The sequence below is a fragment of the Manacus candei genome, unplaced genomic scaffold (assembly GCF_025592945.1).
Source record: "Manacus candei isolate 608988 ecotype Guabito, Panama unplaced genomic scaffold, ASM2559294v1 h1tg000046l, whole genome shotgun sequence".
NCBI classification, from domain to species: Eukaryota; Metazoa; Chordata; class Aves; order Passeriformes; family Pipridae; genus Manacus; species Manacus candei.
Genome location: NW_026138094.1, coordinates 13948265 through 13965925, shown reverse-complemented (window position 1 = coordinate 13965925; position 17661 = coordinate 13948265). Strand labels below are relative to the sequence as shown.

Sequence of the window (17661 nt, the reverse complement as noted above, 5' to 3'; positions counted from 1 at the left end):
ACTAGTCCAAGGTTCTGCCCAAATCAAACCTGGGTTTTCCAGCCACTCGTGCTCCTTATTTTAGTTGCACGTTTGAAAGAGAAGACCCAGCTATCTGCCACAGCCATCAGCCTGCAAGTGCCTGCAGGAACTCGTGTGCTCTCCCTGCTGATCTTGCTGGTTTTGTAAGGAGAAGCAGTCCTGCAGAGGACATCTGGTGCTCACAGGAGGGACAAAGCAGATCCAAAAGTGTGGGTAAGGAGGTCACTTGCTGGGGAAAAATGGGGGAGGTGAGTGGTTTAAGTGATCTTAAAGCCATCAGTGAGTTGAAGGAACATGGCCAAGCCTTGTGGCACAATGGCAAGTGGGCCATGAGCTGCTTTGTTCTCTCTTCTTCCTTTCTGTTTTAACTCAGTGTTAGCAGTCAGCCCTGCCAAAAGGCAGCGGGTGCAGGCTGGAAGAGGTGCCCAGTGATGTCAGAAAATCGCTGCTGGTGTCCAGGTGATGTCCATGGTCTGTGCATGGGCAGGACAGGTGGGAAGAGATGAAGAACCTGGTGGGTGAGAGATCAGGATGACTGTCCTGCTCCATTGCTGCATGGAGTGAGTGGGAGCAGTGTGGGGCTGGAATTGTGTGGCTTGGATTGCCCATTCTGCCTTTAATCCTCGAGTCTTTTGCAGCCAGGGAGGTGTCCCACATACTGTAGGCAAAACCCAATCCCTGTGTAAATGGCTTGGAGCAACTTCCCACATCCCTCATCTCATCACTCTGTGCCTGGGGCAGTTGCCTCTGGGCTTTCCCAACAGCTCTGTGCTGTTCCTCGCCTTCACTGACGTTTCCAACAACGACAAAATACACCAAAAATAACCCCTGCTCTCTGGCAGGAAGGTAGGATATAAACACACTGACTGTTTGTTAGTGTTAGTGTGTGCTGGGCTTTCAAGCCAGGCTGAGCTTGAGGGGGATCGCTTCCTGCACCACAGTCCTGACCTCCTGCTGCCTCCCTACTCTGTCTAGGCCGGGGAGCTCCCCAAAACACCTCTGCTCGGTGCATGCCACTTTGAGAAGGTGAGGCTGCAGTCCTGGAGGTGCTGGAGGGACTTTTCTGGATGAGGTTAAGGTAAGGCAGCATCTCTGGGTGCATCGAAGCCACAAGCTTTCCTCTGAGAAATGCAACACTGGGGTCCTACTGGAGCCGCTGGGATATATATATATATATAAATACTATATATATATATATATGTGGTAATACCCTCAGAACCTGATATTTACTATGATAAGAAGAAAACCATCAGAGAAGTGTCATCTGGCACCCGTGGCACTGATGACACCAGGTAATATGATGCTGCTTCGTGTGCTCTTGCTCTCAGGGCCCTCCCTGACCATGTCTATTCTCACATCCCTGCCTTATTCCTGGGGACAAATCCTGCTCCTGATTATGCCCAGTGCCACCTCTGAGGCTGGCAGGTGCCCTCTGTGCTGGCAGGGGAGCAGCTGGGGACGTGCCAACTGTCCCTGGGCATGCAAGGACCTGCTGTTTTTGGGGACCGATGATTTGCACAATGAGTGGTCATGGAGCTTGGCTAAAATTATGGTCCCTGTCATTTGGATGAGCACGTGGGGAACAGAGGGAAGCCGCAGAAGGGGTTAAATCAATAGTTACATTTAAATCAATAATCTGATTTATGGTCCTGTCCCAGTGATGCTGCCTTCCTTTGTCCCCTGGTTTGAGGGCAAAAACCTCAGTGGCTGATTCTGAGCCAATGTTTCTGTTGTGAACATGGATTTTGACACACACGCTGCAGGATTTGGTCTGGTTTGTTGATTTTTAGGGGTAGACAGAAAGCAAAAATGAAGGAAAAACCTGACCATGGCTGGGAAAATCCTGTCTCCTGGAACAGGGTTTCAGGGTGATGCTTTTCCTGAAGTGCCTCGTGCAGCAGCTGCAGATATGAGCTGAGCCTTAGAGTGAGCAGGGAGGGGAGTGAGATTTATAGCCATGCCCTGGGTGTTGTGATGACTCATGAGGTAGGATTGGATCAAGTGAATTCTGTAGAATTTACAGCAAGTAAACCCTTTCACATGCAGGGCTTATCGTGTTGGCCTGTTGTGTCCAAGAGGTTCTGGAGGTATTGCCCTTGGCTGAGCAGCCAAGGTGAAGCAGGGACTGTGAAACACTCCCCTGTGGTGGGTTTTCCTCCTGCCATGGGCTCATCCCTCTTTAACCTAGCGGTAAGGTGGTACTGGGACCACGAGCACTTTGCCCCCCTCTCCCAGCGCTGTGGCCACCTCTCAACTTTTCCAGTGAGGCCAAGACCTTGGTAACCAACTGCCCAGGTCACAGCTGTGCCAGTGTCCCACCCTAGTGATGATCCAGCATGGATGAAACCAGCTGTGGGACTCAGGATAAGGTCTGGCCGAGAAGAACACGTGGGAAGTATTTCCTTTCTAAAACTGAAAAATGTAATTAATAACCACTATGAGTCTGAGAGGGGTGAAGAGAGGGGCTCAGACTTTCTGACAGCCACAACCTTTGCAATAACGCCCATCTCAGCAGCCTGATGTGCTACTGGCTCGCTTGCTGCCTCCAGCATCCCTACCGCTCAGTCTCCAGCATCCTTGCCCCATCGTCCCTTCAGCCTTTCCCTTCAGCTCCATCCCCTCATTCCCCCGCATCCCGAGCCCCCGCTGCTCCCCGGGCAGCATCGGCAGCAGCCGCTGCCCTTCCTCCCGCCCTTCCTCCTCCCCGCGGCGTGGTGCCATCCCCACCTAGTGCCGGCCCGGCGCACCGGCCGCCGGTCGGGGCGAAGACAGGGATAGGATGGAGCTCCCCGGGCTCGGGGGGCCGTGGCACATCCCCCACGCCCTCGGCTGCACCCAGACACCCGTGGCACGGCCCCGCTGGGATTTTCCTCCTCCGGGCCCGAGGGATGCTCCGGGGTAAAGGAAGAGTAGGAGAAAACGCGCTGATTATCCTCTGCACTGCTCCGGGGGATGGGTACAGGCAGAAGCCACCATGGACCCTGGGGATTTTTGCCGCTTCACGCCCCATCCCGCATCTTCGGTAAAGGGAATGTTACCCTTTCCAGCTCTGGAAGCTCACGGCAAGGGGACAAAGAACAGGGCCATGTCCCAACCCCACTCATTGAGGGCCGGGGATGAATCCCATCACCGGGGATGGACCCCCTCGGGCATCGCTCTGGGGATGCTCCTGCACATCACAGGTTCGGTGTCCTTATCAGTGGCATTTCCCAAGGACAAGTCCACATGGACCCCACATGTCTCAGCACCCAGGGAGCATCACCTCCCTTGGTGCCCCCAGACCCAGTGAGGACCAGCTGTTGATGTCCAGGAGTGAATATGAGGGCAGTGAAAGCCTTCGGCAATGCCCCCCTGTACCAAGTCTTCCCTTGCTCCTCTCCAGCCCATCAGGGACTCCCAGAGCCATGATGTTTTCAATTTTCCTTCTCTCTCTGGCTCCTCAGAACTATGAACAGCTTCACACCTGCCCCATCCCTGTGGCCAAGGGCTGTTTTGCCTAGCCACTGCCCAAACCCCACTTTCCTTGGGCTGTCCAAGCCACTCAAGGCATCCAGAGGCACCTCCTGCTCACCTGGGACAAGGTGGAGAGCAGCCATCCCCTGCTCAACCATGCCAGCCTCCCTGGGCTTGCAGCATCCTCCATCCAGTAAAATTTTGGTTGGATGGAGCCTCTACATGTTGCTGTATCCAGTCCTCAGAAGGAAGTGGCTCTTTGCACTGAAATTTTCCATAATTTTGCTCTTCTTTTTGTGCTTTCCTATCTTTTGTCTGGCTCTACCACCCCCAGGCCGTTGCACAGGCACTTTCCTCAGCTCCCTTGGATGCTGGGGCCTTGCTGTCCCAGCCCCATGGGAGATATCAGGGTATCAGCCTGATATCCCTGGCTCAGGGGTACTCAGAGGTGGGGGGGATTCTCTGCCAGGGGGATGCTCCCACTTGCCCACAGGGTGCTATGGAAAGCTGAGAACATGCTCAGAAATTTGCAAAGACCCCAGGAAAGCATGGGAAAGATGGACTGCAGGGTGGGAGAGGAGGCAGGAAGAAAGGAAGATTAAGGGGCAATGTGGCCTCCTTCATATTTCCTGATGAAACAAGGAAAAAGCCCAACACTGCCCCTATTTTGCCTTGGAAAACCCCTTGCAGCTCAACCCTGAAAGCAGGATTCAGCAGCTCAGAGTAACTCAAATGTTTCCTCTGCTGCTTTAAAGAAAATGTTGGAACAGAGCAGGCTTAAAGCCTGCTGAAGAGGCCCATTTATCTGGGAACTGAAAGAAAATATTGGGATAATATTTGGAAAAGCCTGTGAATGGGCATGGCCCAGCATGTGCCGGGCAGCAGCAACCTGCAATCTGCAGGGGGAGAAGCCACCCTCTGTGTGTGGTTAATTTTCCCCTTTTCCCTCATTTCCTTCCCATTTCCTTCCTGGCTCTTTTGCTGTGCCTAGGCGGGTCCTTGAGATGTTTCCCACAGGAGAGTGGTAGTGCTGGAAGAAAAGGGGATTTTTCATGGGCAGGATGGACACAAACCCTGCCTGGTCCGAGTATCCTGGGGGTGCTGGTGGGGAGAAGGTGTTTCTTTCCCCTGGTTAACAACCAAGGCTGATCTGCAGGACTCGCTTAATCAGATATCACTGAAAACCAGGCTGATTTCTGCCTAATTGGTCAGTAATAACCATTTAATTGGCAAAGCTACAACGAAGCTGCAGCCCCCCTCCCTTCCCAGGGCCATTAGCAGCATCTATTTTAACATTTCAAGCCTGGCTGGGATTCAATAAATGGGTTTTGATAGGGTTTTTTCACATTTAAAAACATTAATGTGTGTTCAAAATTCGATTGGACATCTCATTTGGCTTTGAAGTATAATTATGCTTGATGAGGACTAATAAGCAGCTTTCAAAATGAGACCAGGTTAGCATCTCTCCTGCCGTCTCCTGCAGGGAAACCAATATTCCCCAACAGCTGATTTTTATGGGACTAATACAGACACATCCAGCACTCCATAAAACCCTGCTTTGCCTTTGACTTTCTTTTTAAGGGTCTTTTTCCATTCAGGATGGGGTTTTATTGCTGTGGAGTTTTGCTCATTGCAGTATTTCCCTCCGCCACGGGTCTTGGGGTGCTTTTGCAGGATGCAAAGGGCAATTTGCTGAAAACAGACTTTTTTACCTCCCATTTTCCAGCCTCACGAGGAAGGAAAATAAACACTGGAAGTAGGTTTTTTTCAATGTGACAAAGGGAAAACTCTTAGCCCCAAACTGACCCCAAGACTTGGGGCTTTGGTGTTGGCTTGAAGCTTGGCTGCAGGCTGAAGCAGATGCTGCCATTCCCTGGCACAGATGATGGCTGATGGTTGAACTGGTGTCGAGGTCGGCCCTGCTCTAGCAAAGCCTGCCCTAGGTGGAGCTGCTTCTCTTCAGCATCGCGGCCGCCCAGAAAACCCTGGATCCCATCTGGCTGCCCAAATACCTCCTGCCTGCAGCTTCTGAGCAGGGCTCAGGCAAAAGAAAACCCACCCAAACTGTGGGTTTGTGTTTGTTTTCCGCTCTCCCCCATTGAAATTCCATGCCAAAGGTAAGCTTGCTTGGCGATTAGGCTTTGGCAAGTCTTGCTATGCTGCCGAAACCTCCAGGAACGCCCTTGGTGAGCCCCAAGCATGCTCTGCCACTGGGATGGGGAGTGAGTGCTGGCTTGTTGGGGATCGTGGGGACATTAGCCCACAAAAAACTCCCTTCTCTGCCAAAAATTGTCCCTTCCCAAGGGGATCTCTCCTGTCCTTTACCAACAGGGTGATCCCACCCATCACTCCCACAGTCGTCTCTCTGGCAAAGCTGCTGCTAACCAGGCTCTGAACCCCCAGATTCCCAGCTGGGTCAAAATGCTCCCAAAACCCAAAGGTGACAAAGGAGAAAACCTGTCCTGTTCTGTCCTGGCACTGCCAGGCACAGCTCTGGGGGCTGGCAGAGGGGTTAATGGCCCCCAGCCAAAAGCTGTGGGGGAAAGACCTTTAGTCAGGAGCGCTTGTTGCTTGGATAGCTCTCCTGCATTTTTTTCCAAGGCATTTTGCAGCAATTAAAGAGCTGCAGGTAAATGCCAAACCCCAGAGCTTGGTGAAGGTGCCAGCTACTCTGCAGTCAGGACAGACCCGGCCACTGACTCCAAGCTGACCATGTTCCAGTCCTAAATAGCTGCTTTTCAGGGACAGGTGGGTCACAGCAAACTTTATTTTTCTGGAAACAGCAAGTACATTGTGCAGAGCAGGCTTTCCAAGGATGCTCCCCACACCCTTTTCAGGAAATACCACGCAGCTCTCCTTCGTGCCATGCCAATTTTTTTTTTTAATTGGCATAAATGATAGCCTCGGCAGGGACACGCCGTGTTTTCCCTGGGCTGTAGGATTTTATTTTGAAATCACTGCTGGTTTGATCTTTGCATCTCTCCACCCCCAGGCTCATCTCTCTCTCTCTCTGTGTTTCTGCTCCCAGTGCTTGCTCTGGTGCAACAGGGTTTGCTGGGAAGTCAAAATGCACTGGGGGGGCTCATCCTGTGCCAGTCACAGCTGGATCCTTGGGGACATCACCCAACCTGGAGACGTGAAATCTGTGAAATAAAAGATTTGAGTTTGATCTGACAAAGCCACCACAGCAAGCAGAATGTGGTCATCCCTGTCTGGCGACCCCCAGCTCTCCCTGGAGTCCAATTTTTGATCCCAAGTCCAGCCCTGGAATCATCATTCCAACAACAATGGCTGTGCTTCCTTTGGGGGAACCCAAAATAGCCTCCCCCTGCACGGTGACAACATGTCCCCCACGCAGCGCCGGTGTAACCGGCTTTTCCAAGACCTGCTATTCCAGGGGTGGGGTTGAGTTGGCCACAGTTTATTACCAGCTCCCTCTTGGCTCCAACGCTGTTCCCTGGTATGGTGCTCTTGGATGAAACGGGATGGTGGCAGCAACCAGGAGAGGAGGAGGACGGGTTCCTACCTCACATGTGGATGTGTCATGTGAGGTGGGTGCCACCAGGGCAAATCCTTGGGGTATCCTCCCTCTCCAAGTACCCTCTCCTTGAGGATAAGCCCTTTTGCACCCCAAGTATTCCAAAACAGAGTGAGTGGGAGCCAGGACAGCTCAAGTGCAGCTCCACAGGGATGCAGCGGGAGCTGGAGCATCTCCCCATCCCACCACACCTCACTTGGGCATTTCCTTCCTTGCCCTAATTTCCAAAATAACAGTAAACCCAAAAACTATTTGAGATGGGTGAGAAGGTCTGGGTTTGTTCCCTTTCAATTCAAGACCAATCACACAGGCAATTATTTTAACTTATTGATTTTCCCACCCTGTGAATGTCTGTGCTGGGCCTGGCAGTCCCCAGAGCGCCCTTCGGCCACTGGGCTTCAATTGTTTCTAAAATTCCAGATCTATCTTTTGGATATTTTTACAGGCCTGAGTGCATAGCGGGGCCTTTCTCTTTTATTTTTTATTACTAGCGTTTTTACCAGGATGACATTTGGACTAGGCAGGAAAATCTACTTGCCTGCTACGCCAGTACCTGACAATCAAGATTTAATCTTTTGGAGAGGAAGAACGCGTCAGATGGGAGAAAAAAAAAAAAAAGAAATCCAGATATCTGTGAAATTGCAGGAAAGCAGAGCAGGAGGAGCTTGCAGGAAATCTCTAGCCCAGCCTGGAGCAGTGCAGTGACTGCGCAAGCCCCGACCTCGCCGGACAGATGTTGGTCTAATTACAGCTAAAACCTCTGGCACTGGGGATGCTCCGCTTCCCGTACCCCGAGAGTATCATCGCAGCCGGCCAGCCTCTCTAATCCCCAATTTAAATCCCTCTGGCTGCTGCCTTCAGTGCTTGGAAGAGGTGCTGGATGGTAGGAAACCATTGGCACATCCTCCTCGGTCATCCCTGTGGTTCTGAGCTCTCCCAGCCTGGCAGGAGCCCTTTTTTTCCCTGTAATTCTCCCCGTTTCTCACTGAGAGCTGCCAGGGATCAGAGATTTATAAAATGGGTGTTTCAAGCACTTGGAGATTAATTTCCCTGTGCCTGGGGTATTGTGACCAGGGCTGGGCACCAGCATGGAGCTGTCACTCATCCCCACCTCTCTGACCTTCCTCCACCTCATCCCCTCCTTCCTCCCCGTCATATTTGATGTCACCTCTTCAGTCTGAAAGCAGTCTAATCCAGATTTAGGAAGGAAAGGAAAAAGGCAGGGACAGGATTTTTCCAGTGGGCATAAATCTCCTGGGAATTCACCCAGGGTTTTCCCAGCTGCAAAGCTGGAGGTGGCTGCGTGGTGACACTGGTGGCATTGCCAGAGCCCGTGTGCTGTGTGACACATCAGCCACGGGGATGATGCTTCACAGCAGCTCCAAATCTTATTTTCCACTGGCAAGTTTCACCATCAGCTCACTCGTGTGCAGGATTTTACCATTAATACTCCCAAAACCATCTGGCCACTAGTGAGTCTGGGGTTATTTTAACACCTAAAAGGACGAGGAGAGAAAAAAAAAGTTTGTTTGAGATGAGTGAATATAAATGGAAAACTACTGATTTCTCCTTCAGATTTACAATTCCCTGGAGTGGAGCAGGGACGGCAGTCGAGAGCCCTGTGCTTTGCAGTCGCAGTGTGCCAGAGTGAGCTACGGAAAGATGTTGGAGCCATTGTGCTGCTAGACAGGTTTGAAAGCTGGTGTTAATGAACTGGTGTTAATGGGCTGGTGTTAATGGGCACTTTGATGGCAAGAAGTAAGCGCTGGAGCCGTGAAGGGGTTGGAGCTGGAGGGTTCTTCCACGTGGGCTGTCACCAGGGTGCGGAGAGTCAAGCTGCAGTAACTCCTCGGTGCAGACAAGATCCTGAACCACATTGCTTTAATTATGCCAGCGCAAATTTCGCTCATTTGGCTAAGCCTGGGAGCTACAGAAAGAGCTATTTCCAGGTGTGCTGGTTTAATTACCGCATGCCCTGGTTTGCCCACCGCGTGCAGCTGCAGGGCCGGGGTTTGTCGGCTCTCCAGGCGCACTGGGACACATTCGCAGCCATCAGCACGGTGATGGCCCCGCTCACGCCTCTGCACGTCCCTGGGACACGCACACGGGCTCCGCTTGGGTCAGATAAATGGGGTTTAACCTGATTTTTGCTGTAATCTCCATGTCGACAGGCTCTCAGCACGCACAGGATAAAACCCCAGCTCCTGTGGCTGCGGGGTTTCACTGGGCAGCTCCCGCCAGCCACGTTGGGGGTCCGGCTGGTCGATGTCCCCGAGCCAAGTGGCCGCCCTGTCCCGGCATCCCGGGGGTACCTCTGGACCGTGTGTGTTTGCAAAATAGCTTTTGTTTGCTTAACTCCTTGCACTGGAGCAGGCAGAGGCACAGTTCCCGCCGCCCTGTCCCTCCTCCGCAGGCAGGGACAGGGTGGCAGTCCCGCTGCCCAGGGCAGTGCCAGCCCCGCCATCCCACCCCTGGAAAAAATAGCACCTTTTGAGAGCCTTATTTGTACTTTCCTTTTCTGAACCTGCCTTAAAAAGAAGGGCTCGGTTTTCAAAGAAACTGCATTTAAATGACGTTCTTCCCTGCCCGTCCAGCTCTCAGCTATAATCTTATTGCCGTACGGAGCAATGAGCGTGAGTGGGACGTGGTAGGATTTTAACTGTAATTCATGGGCAGATATAAAACTGCCAGGATTATTATGAATTTTATTCAGGAGAATTTAAACGTTACTGGTTCAGCAGTGCCTCTTCCCGTGCTGCCTTTGCAGCAGCTTCTGTTTAACCTCCGGGCTGGCAAAATTTATTGCATCATTGGTGTCTCACTGTAATTCTCCAGGTTTTCAAATAATCCCAGGAAAAGAGTTAAACCGGAGCCTCTGCCTTAGTCTACATCCATTGCAAAGCATGTGGGGCCAAAGTCTGTTTTTCCTGACACCCCTGGTAAATCCCATGGGTTCATCTGGGAAAGTTGCCACTCTGAATTTCAAAATTATGCCAGTGAGAGAGGGGGCAGGAGCTGTGCAGGGACTGTAGAGCACCAAAACTGTGGCAATCAGTGCTTGGGTAAGGCTGTCACCCCCCTCACTTGCTGTTGCAGGCTGAGCTGCAGACTGCCAGACCCACAACAGGGCACAAGGTTTTATTGGTACCAGTAACTATTTCCCAGGCTGATACATTGGGAGTTGTGGTCAATGGCCTTGGGATGGAAGGTTTGGGATGCAGGATGTGGATGGGTTTTGTTTTCAATGGGCCACTGTAGTGGGGTGGGGAGTGCTCCTGGACGTGGATTCAGCCTGATTCTCCCGGGATTTGCCTATTTTTCACCACCTAACACAGAGGTGATGACGTTTCGCACCTCCTCAAGGCAACCCCTTTCCCATCTCCACTCCCTTTGCTTCAGAAAGCTTTTCCCACCATCAGACCCTAAATCTTCCCTGCTGCCCCTGGAGCCCATCCCTCCTCTGCTCCCTGTGAAGATACTTCGACCCTCCTTTGCACCCCCTGCCGACAGCAGTGACCCCCACAGATCTTACCCAGCAGAAAAAAGAGGTGGATGTTGTGAAACCAAAGGGGTTTCTTTCATCTGTTCTCACCTCTCCTGTGGCTCTGCCCCTCTGCATCTCTCTGCACGTGCGTGCGTCGCACACGTAGCACACCCGGCACCCGCCAGCCCTGCTCATCCATCTTACACACCTTAATCAATGGAAAACTCGAGGAAAAGCCCATAAACCAGATGGCAAGTGAGGATTGGATTTGCAATGTGCTGGTACTAATGGAAACCATCCTTCACCACGTAATCAGAAGGAATGGCCACACACAACCCATCACTTCTCTCAAGGGGCAGCCCTGCAAGGACATGTGGGATGATGAGCCCTGGAGGCTCCAGTGTTCCCATGTGCCATCACTGATACTCACAGTGATTTCCAACAACGGCTTATGGCGGGCACAGAGTCCCCAAATTCCTCTTTGCCCATGGCAACAAATTGGCTCATCGTTAGTGCAAGCACAACACACTCTGCACACAGAAACCCTCCAAATCCCCATTTCCTGCTATTTCTAATTTCCCATGACATGCCTGTCTGTGGCACAGGGGCTCACCTCCGTCTGCCTCTCTCCATGGACTTGCTGCCTGCAAACAGGCCAAATCCAGCCCAGCGCAGGAGCTGCCAGAGGATTTTGGCCCTGTCTGATGCAGAACAGGCTCCCTATAAATTTCTCTCGGATTAATCTCACTGCTGAGCTGGGAGCACTTCCCTATTCCCTCGGGCTGCCACTACCTTACCTGCCCACTGCCAGGGCTGCTACAAACTGATGGCAATAAGACCATGATTTTCCTCTCCAGTTCCAGTGTTGGGACATATGATGTGCCCAGTGCCCCCCTTCGCCCAGCCCGTGTCCCCTTCCTGTTGCTGGAATTGCTTTCCTGATGCTTCCTTGCCATCCCACACCCAGGTGGGATTTGCAAAGCTGTTTGGGGCTTGGGAAGGTGTTTGCATTCAGATGGATGAGGCCGAGGGCTTGTGCCCCAAATGCCACTCGAATCTATTCAGGGACTGGAAAACAGACGACACCCACTCCGGGAATCACAGCCACTCTGAGACCATCCAGGCTGGAGCCTGTGGATGCAGCTGCTCATTGCCAGAGCCCTGGAAGACCTGGGTGCATTTCCAAAGCTCCGGCTTGATTCAGGTGAAGCTCTGATGTGATGCCAGTGAAACATCCCTTCATTTAGGGCAGTTGTCAGTTTGCTGCCCGGCTCGGCTGGTGCTGGCAGGGAGGGCTGTGGAGCAGAGCATCACCCACCCACTCCCAAGCCTGGCCTTTTGTATGCATGCCACCTTCTCCAAACAAAACCCATTTTCTAATACCCCACGAGGTCTCTGCTATTCCCTGGACGGCCTCCTTGGGAGGCAGAGTCAGCACTCCAGCTCTTCTGCCCATGCCCACGGCTCCCGGAGGTGCCCCTCGGGCCCACCTCGGCCAGGCTTGCCCCAGATTCCTGCCCCAAAACCCTCCCCACCAGGCAGCCCCTCCTGGCCTTTTTCCTGAGCCCATGAGGAGCTGGCTGGGGGTCGCCTGGGGATGTAGGAGGGTGCCAGGGGCATGGGGGTAATGGGGGTGGTGGGGGTGGAGGGGAGATGTCCAGGGAATGTGGGGGGCAGTGCTGCAGGGATGCAGGGGGAAGTGCAGTGGGAGATGTCTGTGGGGGTAGCGCAGAGGGGTGGGCGAGATGCCTGGAGGGATGCTGGGGGAATGGGGGTGGGGGAGATGCCTGGGGGGATGCCGAGGGATGGGGGTGGGGGAGGTGCAGGCAGCATGCTGGGGAGGGCAGTGCCAGCGGGTTGCAGGGAAGCAAGGGAGGCTCAGGATGGCTACCCAGGGGGTGCAGTGGGCTACCTGGGGAGTGGAGCCGGGGGATGCATGATGGGATGGCTGAGGGGATGCAGCGGGAATACCGGGAATGTCTCTGGAGCTTGCAGGGGTACCTGGGGAACAGAGTTGGGAGGATGCATGGGGGGCTGCCCAGGGAGGATGCAGGGGCACAAAAGACAGTGCCGTGGGGTGCAGGGGGAAACCCGGAGGGCAGTGCTAGGGCATGCAGAGGGATGCAGAGACTCCGTCCGAAGGGTGCCACGAGTTACCTGGGGAGCAGAGCTGGGGGAATGTATGGGGAGCTGACTAGGAGGATGCAGGGTAGGTGCTCAGGGGGATGCAGAGGAGATGCCCGGGGGGAAGTTGGGACACAAAGGACGATGAAGTGGGGTGCAGGGGGAAACCCGAAGGGCAGAGCTGGGGCATGCAGAGGGATGCGGGCAGATGCAGAGGGATGCAGGAGGCTGTCCGGGGAGCAGCACCGGGGCGAGCAGAAAGGACGCAGGGGACACAGGGGGTTGTTCGGGGACATGCAGGGGGAGCCGGGGGGGGTTCCAGGTAGCAGCACCGCGGCATGCGGGGAGGATGCAGGAGGCTGTCCGGGGAGCAGCACCGGGACGCACAGGGGGGACGCAGGCGGTTACAGGGTGTTGTCCGGAGATACACGGCGGGGGGACGCAGGGCCATGCGAGGAGAGGTCCGGAGCGCTGCCGGAGGCAGGCAGGGGGTCTGCAGAGGTGCGCGGGGGGGTTTCCGGGGAGCAGCGCCGGGCACGCAGCGGGGCTGCCCGGCGGCGGGCGGGGGGGACGCGGGGGGGCCGTGCCGGGGGCCGCCCCGTCCGCCCGCTCTCCCGGGCCCTCCCCGCCCCCCCCGAGCATCCCCCCGCCCCCGCGGGCTGCGGGGCCGGTTAAAAGGCGCAGCGCCCCGCTCCGCCCAGCCCGGCCCGGCCCCGCACCATGCCCGCCGCCGGCCCCGGCGCGGGGAGCGCGGCCGCCCCGCCGCCCGCCCGCCTCTGCCTGCTGGCCCTGGCGCTGCCGCTGGCGCTGCCCGGGCGCGGGGCCGCCGCCGAGCCCGCCCGCACCGTCTACACCAACCACTGGGCCGTGCGGGTGCGGGGGGGCCCCGCCGAGGCCGCCCGCCTCGCTGCCGCCTACGGGTACATCAGCCTGGGGCAGGTAAGGGACGGCGAGGGGCAGCGGGGGGCGAGGGGCAGCGGGCAGGTGCGGGGGCACCGGGAGCGGGATGCGGGGGGGTCGCGCTGGGGGCTGGCGGGAGGGATCGGGGATCTGCCGGGGGTTTGCGGGGAGCCTGGGACCGGGGAGCTGCCCGGGATCTCACACCGCGAGTCCCGGGACCGGGAAAGCACTGGGAGGAACAGGACCAGAGAGGAGCCGGGGGTTCCGGGAAGCTACCGGGGGTCTCGGCACCAGGGAGGCGGCGGCGTCCCGGAAAGCTGCCGGGGGTTCCGGGACCGGGAGCCTGCGGCAGATGCCGGGAGCTGGGAGCTGCTGGGGCTCTCGGTGCCGGGGACCTGCCCGCGGTCTCGCACTCTGGGTCTCGGCACCGGGAAGCTGCCGAGGGTCCCGGGACCGGAGAGGCGGGGCGGGGGTCCCGCGGAGCTGCCGGCACTCCCGGGACCGGGGCGATGTCGGGAGATGGATCCCGGGCTCTCCTCGCTGCCGGGGCTCCCGCCGAGCTGCGTGGTCTCCCGGGACCGAGGCGGTGCCGGGCGTCCCAGGACTGGGAGATGAGCCCCGGGAGACCCCCGGAGCGGTCGGGATGAGGATGAGGACCATGAGGAGACGCTGGGGGAGCGCTTTGGCCTGGGGGCAGCCCCGGCCCCGCTCCCCCCCGGCTGAGTGCCCCTCCTCGAGGTGCCCTCGCCCCGCACCGCCGGGGGGGTTGCACAAGTTCCTCCCACCCCGGAAAGTTGCATTTATGGGTTTAACAAACTTTGGACTCTCTGGCCTGGGTTTATCTGAGATTTTGGGAACACGGAGAACTTTTGCTTTCAAGCCCACTCAGCACACGGGTGGCTTAAAGGCGACTTTCAGCACAGCAGCTCGTTTTCCTCTCTATTTCTTCATCCTCTGTAATCCCAGATGTGGGCTGGTGTCCTCGGAGTTTCCTCCAGAGTTTATTGCCATGGTGCTTTTTTGGCTGGGAGGCACTTCAGGTTGTCCTCCTGCCCAAGGTGTCTCCTGGACTCCAAATTATAACCTTGCTTTATATCGCAACCCTGCTTTTAACCATAATTAAAGTCACAGGGTGCTGCGTAAACAATCTTTTTTTGGGGGAAGGCTGGATTGGGGACGTTGTCTCCTGTCCCCGTGTCTGTGACCTCCCATGGGGGATAACCCCTCATGTCCCACCCTTGGTCTCCTACCTGCTGCAGTCGGCTCTAGTCCCACCAAGGAGAAAATCTCTTGTGTTATTCAAACGCTTCTGTCACAGGGCTGGGCAAAGATGGTTGTGCAACCCAAAGGGCTTTTCAGTGTTTATCCCTCTTCAGACAGAGAATATCTTGATTGAACTTCCCACTCTCCCGATTTGCATCAGCCTAACGTCAGCTCCTGGTTTGGGGTTTTGCTGTGTCCCTTCCCTGCTGGAGCATCTGTCGCTTCTCCCTCCTTCCCCAGCATCCCGGTTTTCTGAGCTCATCCTTGTGACGCTGGAGGCATTTGGCCTACGGGCACAATGTGTCTCCACTGGAGCATCCATCCCTCCCCTCTGAGCCCTTTCCCGGGGCAGCCCCGTGCAGGCTGGAGAGCAGGGGAAATATTTTTGTGCTTGCATCAGGGTGTTCCTGGCTCCCGCCTTTCCCGTGGGTACTGGGTACTGGGAGCTCGTGCACTGCTGGGGCTTCCCCCGCTGCTCTCAACGCCTTGCCTGCAGCCCTCTGGCTTCTCAAGCCCCTTTGGCTTTTCCCACTGGATCTTCTCAAGGGCAAAACCTCAAAGAACCACTTTCCCTGCGCTCGTACACTTGTGCGTGACATTTGCAGCGTTGTGCTTGGGTTTTGTGTTGTGGGGGCCTGGGTGTCCCCAGCTTCTCCTGCTGCGTCATCTGCTTGTGGAGCTGCTGGGGATGACACAGTCCCCAGTGAGATAGGCCCTCCTGGGAGGCCTGATCCTGCACAAAACCTGCTGGAAAACTCTGCCAAGGGTGTATCACCCTGCCCTGGGGAGATGTTCGGGTGGAGTCCGATGTGGTGGGGGAGGAGGACGAGAGGTGATGGTCACTGGAAGGCCCAACTAGGTGCAAGGTGACTGCAATGGTGACTGGTGAACTCTTTTCCTTTGAGATGCAGTTCTGGGGACTCCTGACAAGATACTGCCTGGGAAAGGCATTGCTGGGGTTGGCACACACAGGTTTGAGCTGTTCCTGTGCCCAAACCACGAACTGAGACACTCCAAACCCTTCTGGGTCATGACAGAGTGACATTTCCCTTGGGGAATCACTTGCGTCAACTTCTATTTGAGTGAAGCAAACAACTCAACAAAAGAAGCAGCTCTTACAGCCCCGAACGCCTGCTCATTCCTCCCCGCCGGGCTTTGTTGGCGGCTGTGCCGGGCGAGCCGGGACAGGCCTGGCCGAGGGCGCTGTGAGGGCTGAGCGTGGCCGGGGCCCTGGGCAGCCGCTGCCCGGGGGTGGTGATGAGCCTGTTCCCATCCTGGGTGCAGGGTTTATGCGGATTTTTCCTCGTGTGGTGTCCAACGCTAAGTTTTAGGAGGGCTGGCACGTCCTCAGCAGTCCCACCTGCAGTGCAGGAGGTGGATGGGATTCGTTCTGGGCTGGACTTGGAGCTTTCCTGGATTCCTGTTGTCTGGGAGATGCTGGAACTTGCAGCTCTGGGCTTGATCTTTACTGGGCTGAATACGTCCCTGACCATCTGAGAATTCCTGAAATTCAGGGGCTTGAGCCCTTGTCCATGATGGGAATGGGTGGTGTCCCCAGGAGGGGAGTGCTTGCAGCCTTCCTAACTGAAAACATCCTCCTGGAAGACACCCGTGTAGCTGCACTTCACAGAGATGGGATGGTTTGGGAAAGCTGCTGGAGGGCTTGCACTGCAGAGCCCTCACTGAGCCGACTCACCATGTGGAGAACAAATACTTTTCCATTTAAAAAAATGGCATTTTTAAATTCTTCTCCTTAGAATACCTTGGGTGGAATGGGGCCTCTGGAGGCCACTGGGACCAACCTCTGCTCAGTCTTTCAAGTTAGACCTAGCACAAGAAGGTTTTTCTTATTTTTTCCCTCTGTAAATCCCAGGAGGATAAAGAACCTGGGGCACAGGGTGCTTTCCCTGCTGCTCTGGCCATGTATCCCCAGAGCCTGTGATGGGGTCATTGCCCTCCCTGTCCTCTTGCTGATTTGCATCACATGGTAATTTTGTGTTTATTTGCAAAAAGGAAGGAAGAAATCTTTCGCTTAGGAAGGAATTGTTTACTCTGGTCATGGTGAGGCCCTGGCACAGGTTGCCCAGAGAAGCTGTGGCTGCCCTATCTCTGGAAGTGTCCAGGGCCAGGTTGGAGATGATCTTTAAGGTCTCTTCCAACCCAAGCCATTCCAGGATTCTATGGAAAGCCCTGTGCTTTCATTTCCAGGCAAAGTGAGCAAGAGACAAGGTGGCCTTGCTCAAGGTTTCCCCAAAACGTGGAGAAGCTGAAGCATTCTCCTTCCCTTTCCTAAGTATGAGTGGGTTTGATGAATGGGTTTTAAAAGGCAAAAGCAGATTGTGATGAGCAGCTGCTTTATGGGGATGTTAAAGAAAGTGCCCAGCTCTGCTGTAATGCAAAGAATACAAGGGGAGGGGGGAAGGGGGAACAGGGAGCGTTTAAAAAAACTCAAGTGGAAATAAATTACAGAAATCACACCAACAGCAGTAAAGTTGGTGAAATGACAATCTGGCATAAAAGGCAGAGCAAGACTAATTAAATATTTAATGCCTGTAAGAGGCACTGGCACATCCCAAGGTATCAAGTGTGATAAAGATGTAAGTAGTTGTCATCTGCTTTAGCATCTGATCCGGACAAACCTGTTTGCTCCCCCCTGCCCTGTTGCAGCCAGTCCTGGTCTGGCCTCAGGAATGTCACCCTGGCCCCTGGGTCACACATGGTCTTAAAGATGTCACCTCAGCTTCTGGGCCACAGATGTCTTCATGTAGCGTGGCTCTTCCTGGTCCTGCGAGCCAGACACAAGGAATGTCACTGGATCCCAGCATCCAGCTCCTGACATGGGACGTGGTTTGAGATTTTTTTGTGGGGGTTTTGGTTC

The 17661-nt window shown here is 55.1% G+C and overlaps 1 protein-coding gene across 2 annotated transcripts in view; it reads left to right on the top strand.

The window, feature by feature from the left end:
• Positions 1-978: 978 nt before the first annotated feature.
• The window catches only part of PCSK6 (proprotein convertase subtilisin/kexin type 6), a 46555-nt gene continuing 29872 nt past the window's right edge, over positions 979-17661 (top strand). The window contains exons 1-2 of one of the 2 annotated variants that reach the window (XM_051797118.1): positions 979-1099; positions 8588-8702. Coding sequence is in view for 1 of the 2 variants with exons in the window: in XM_051797117.1 (XP_051653077.1) it covers positions 13341-13559 (219 nt within the window). In the remaining variant the exon portion in view is untranslated. Of the gene's footprint in view, positions 1100-8587; positions 8703-13334; positions 13560-17661 lie in introns of those variants that run through there. The other variant, XM_051797117.1, reaches the window with a different exon arrangement.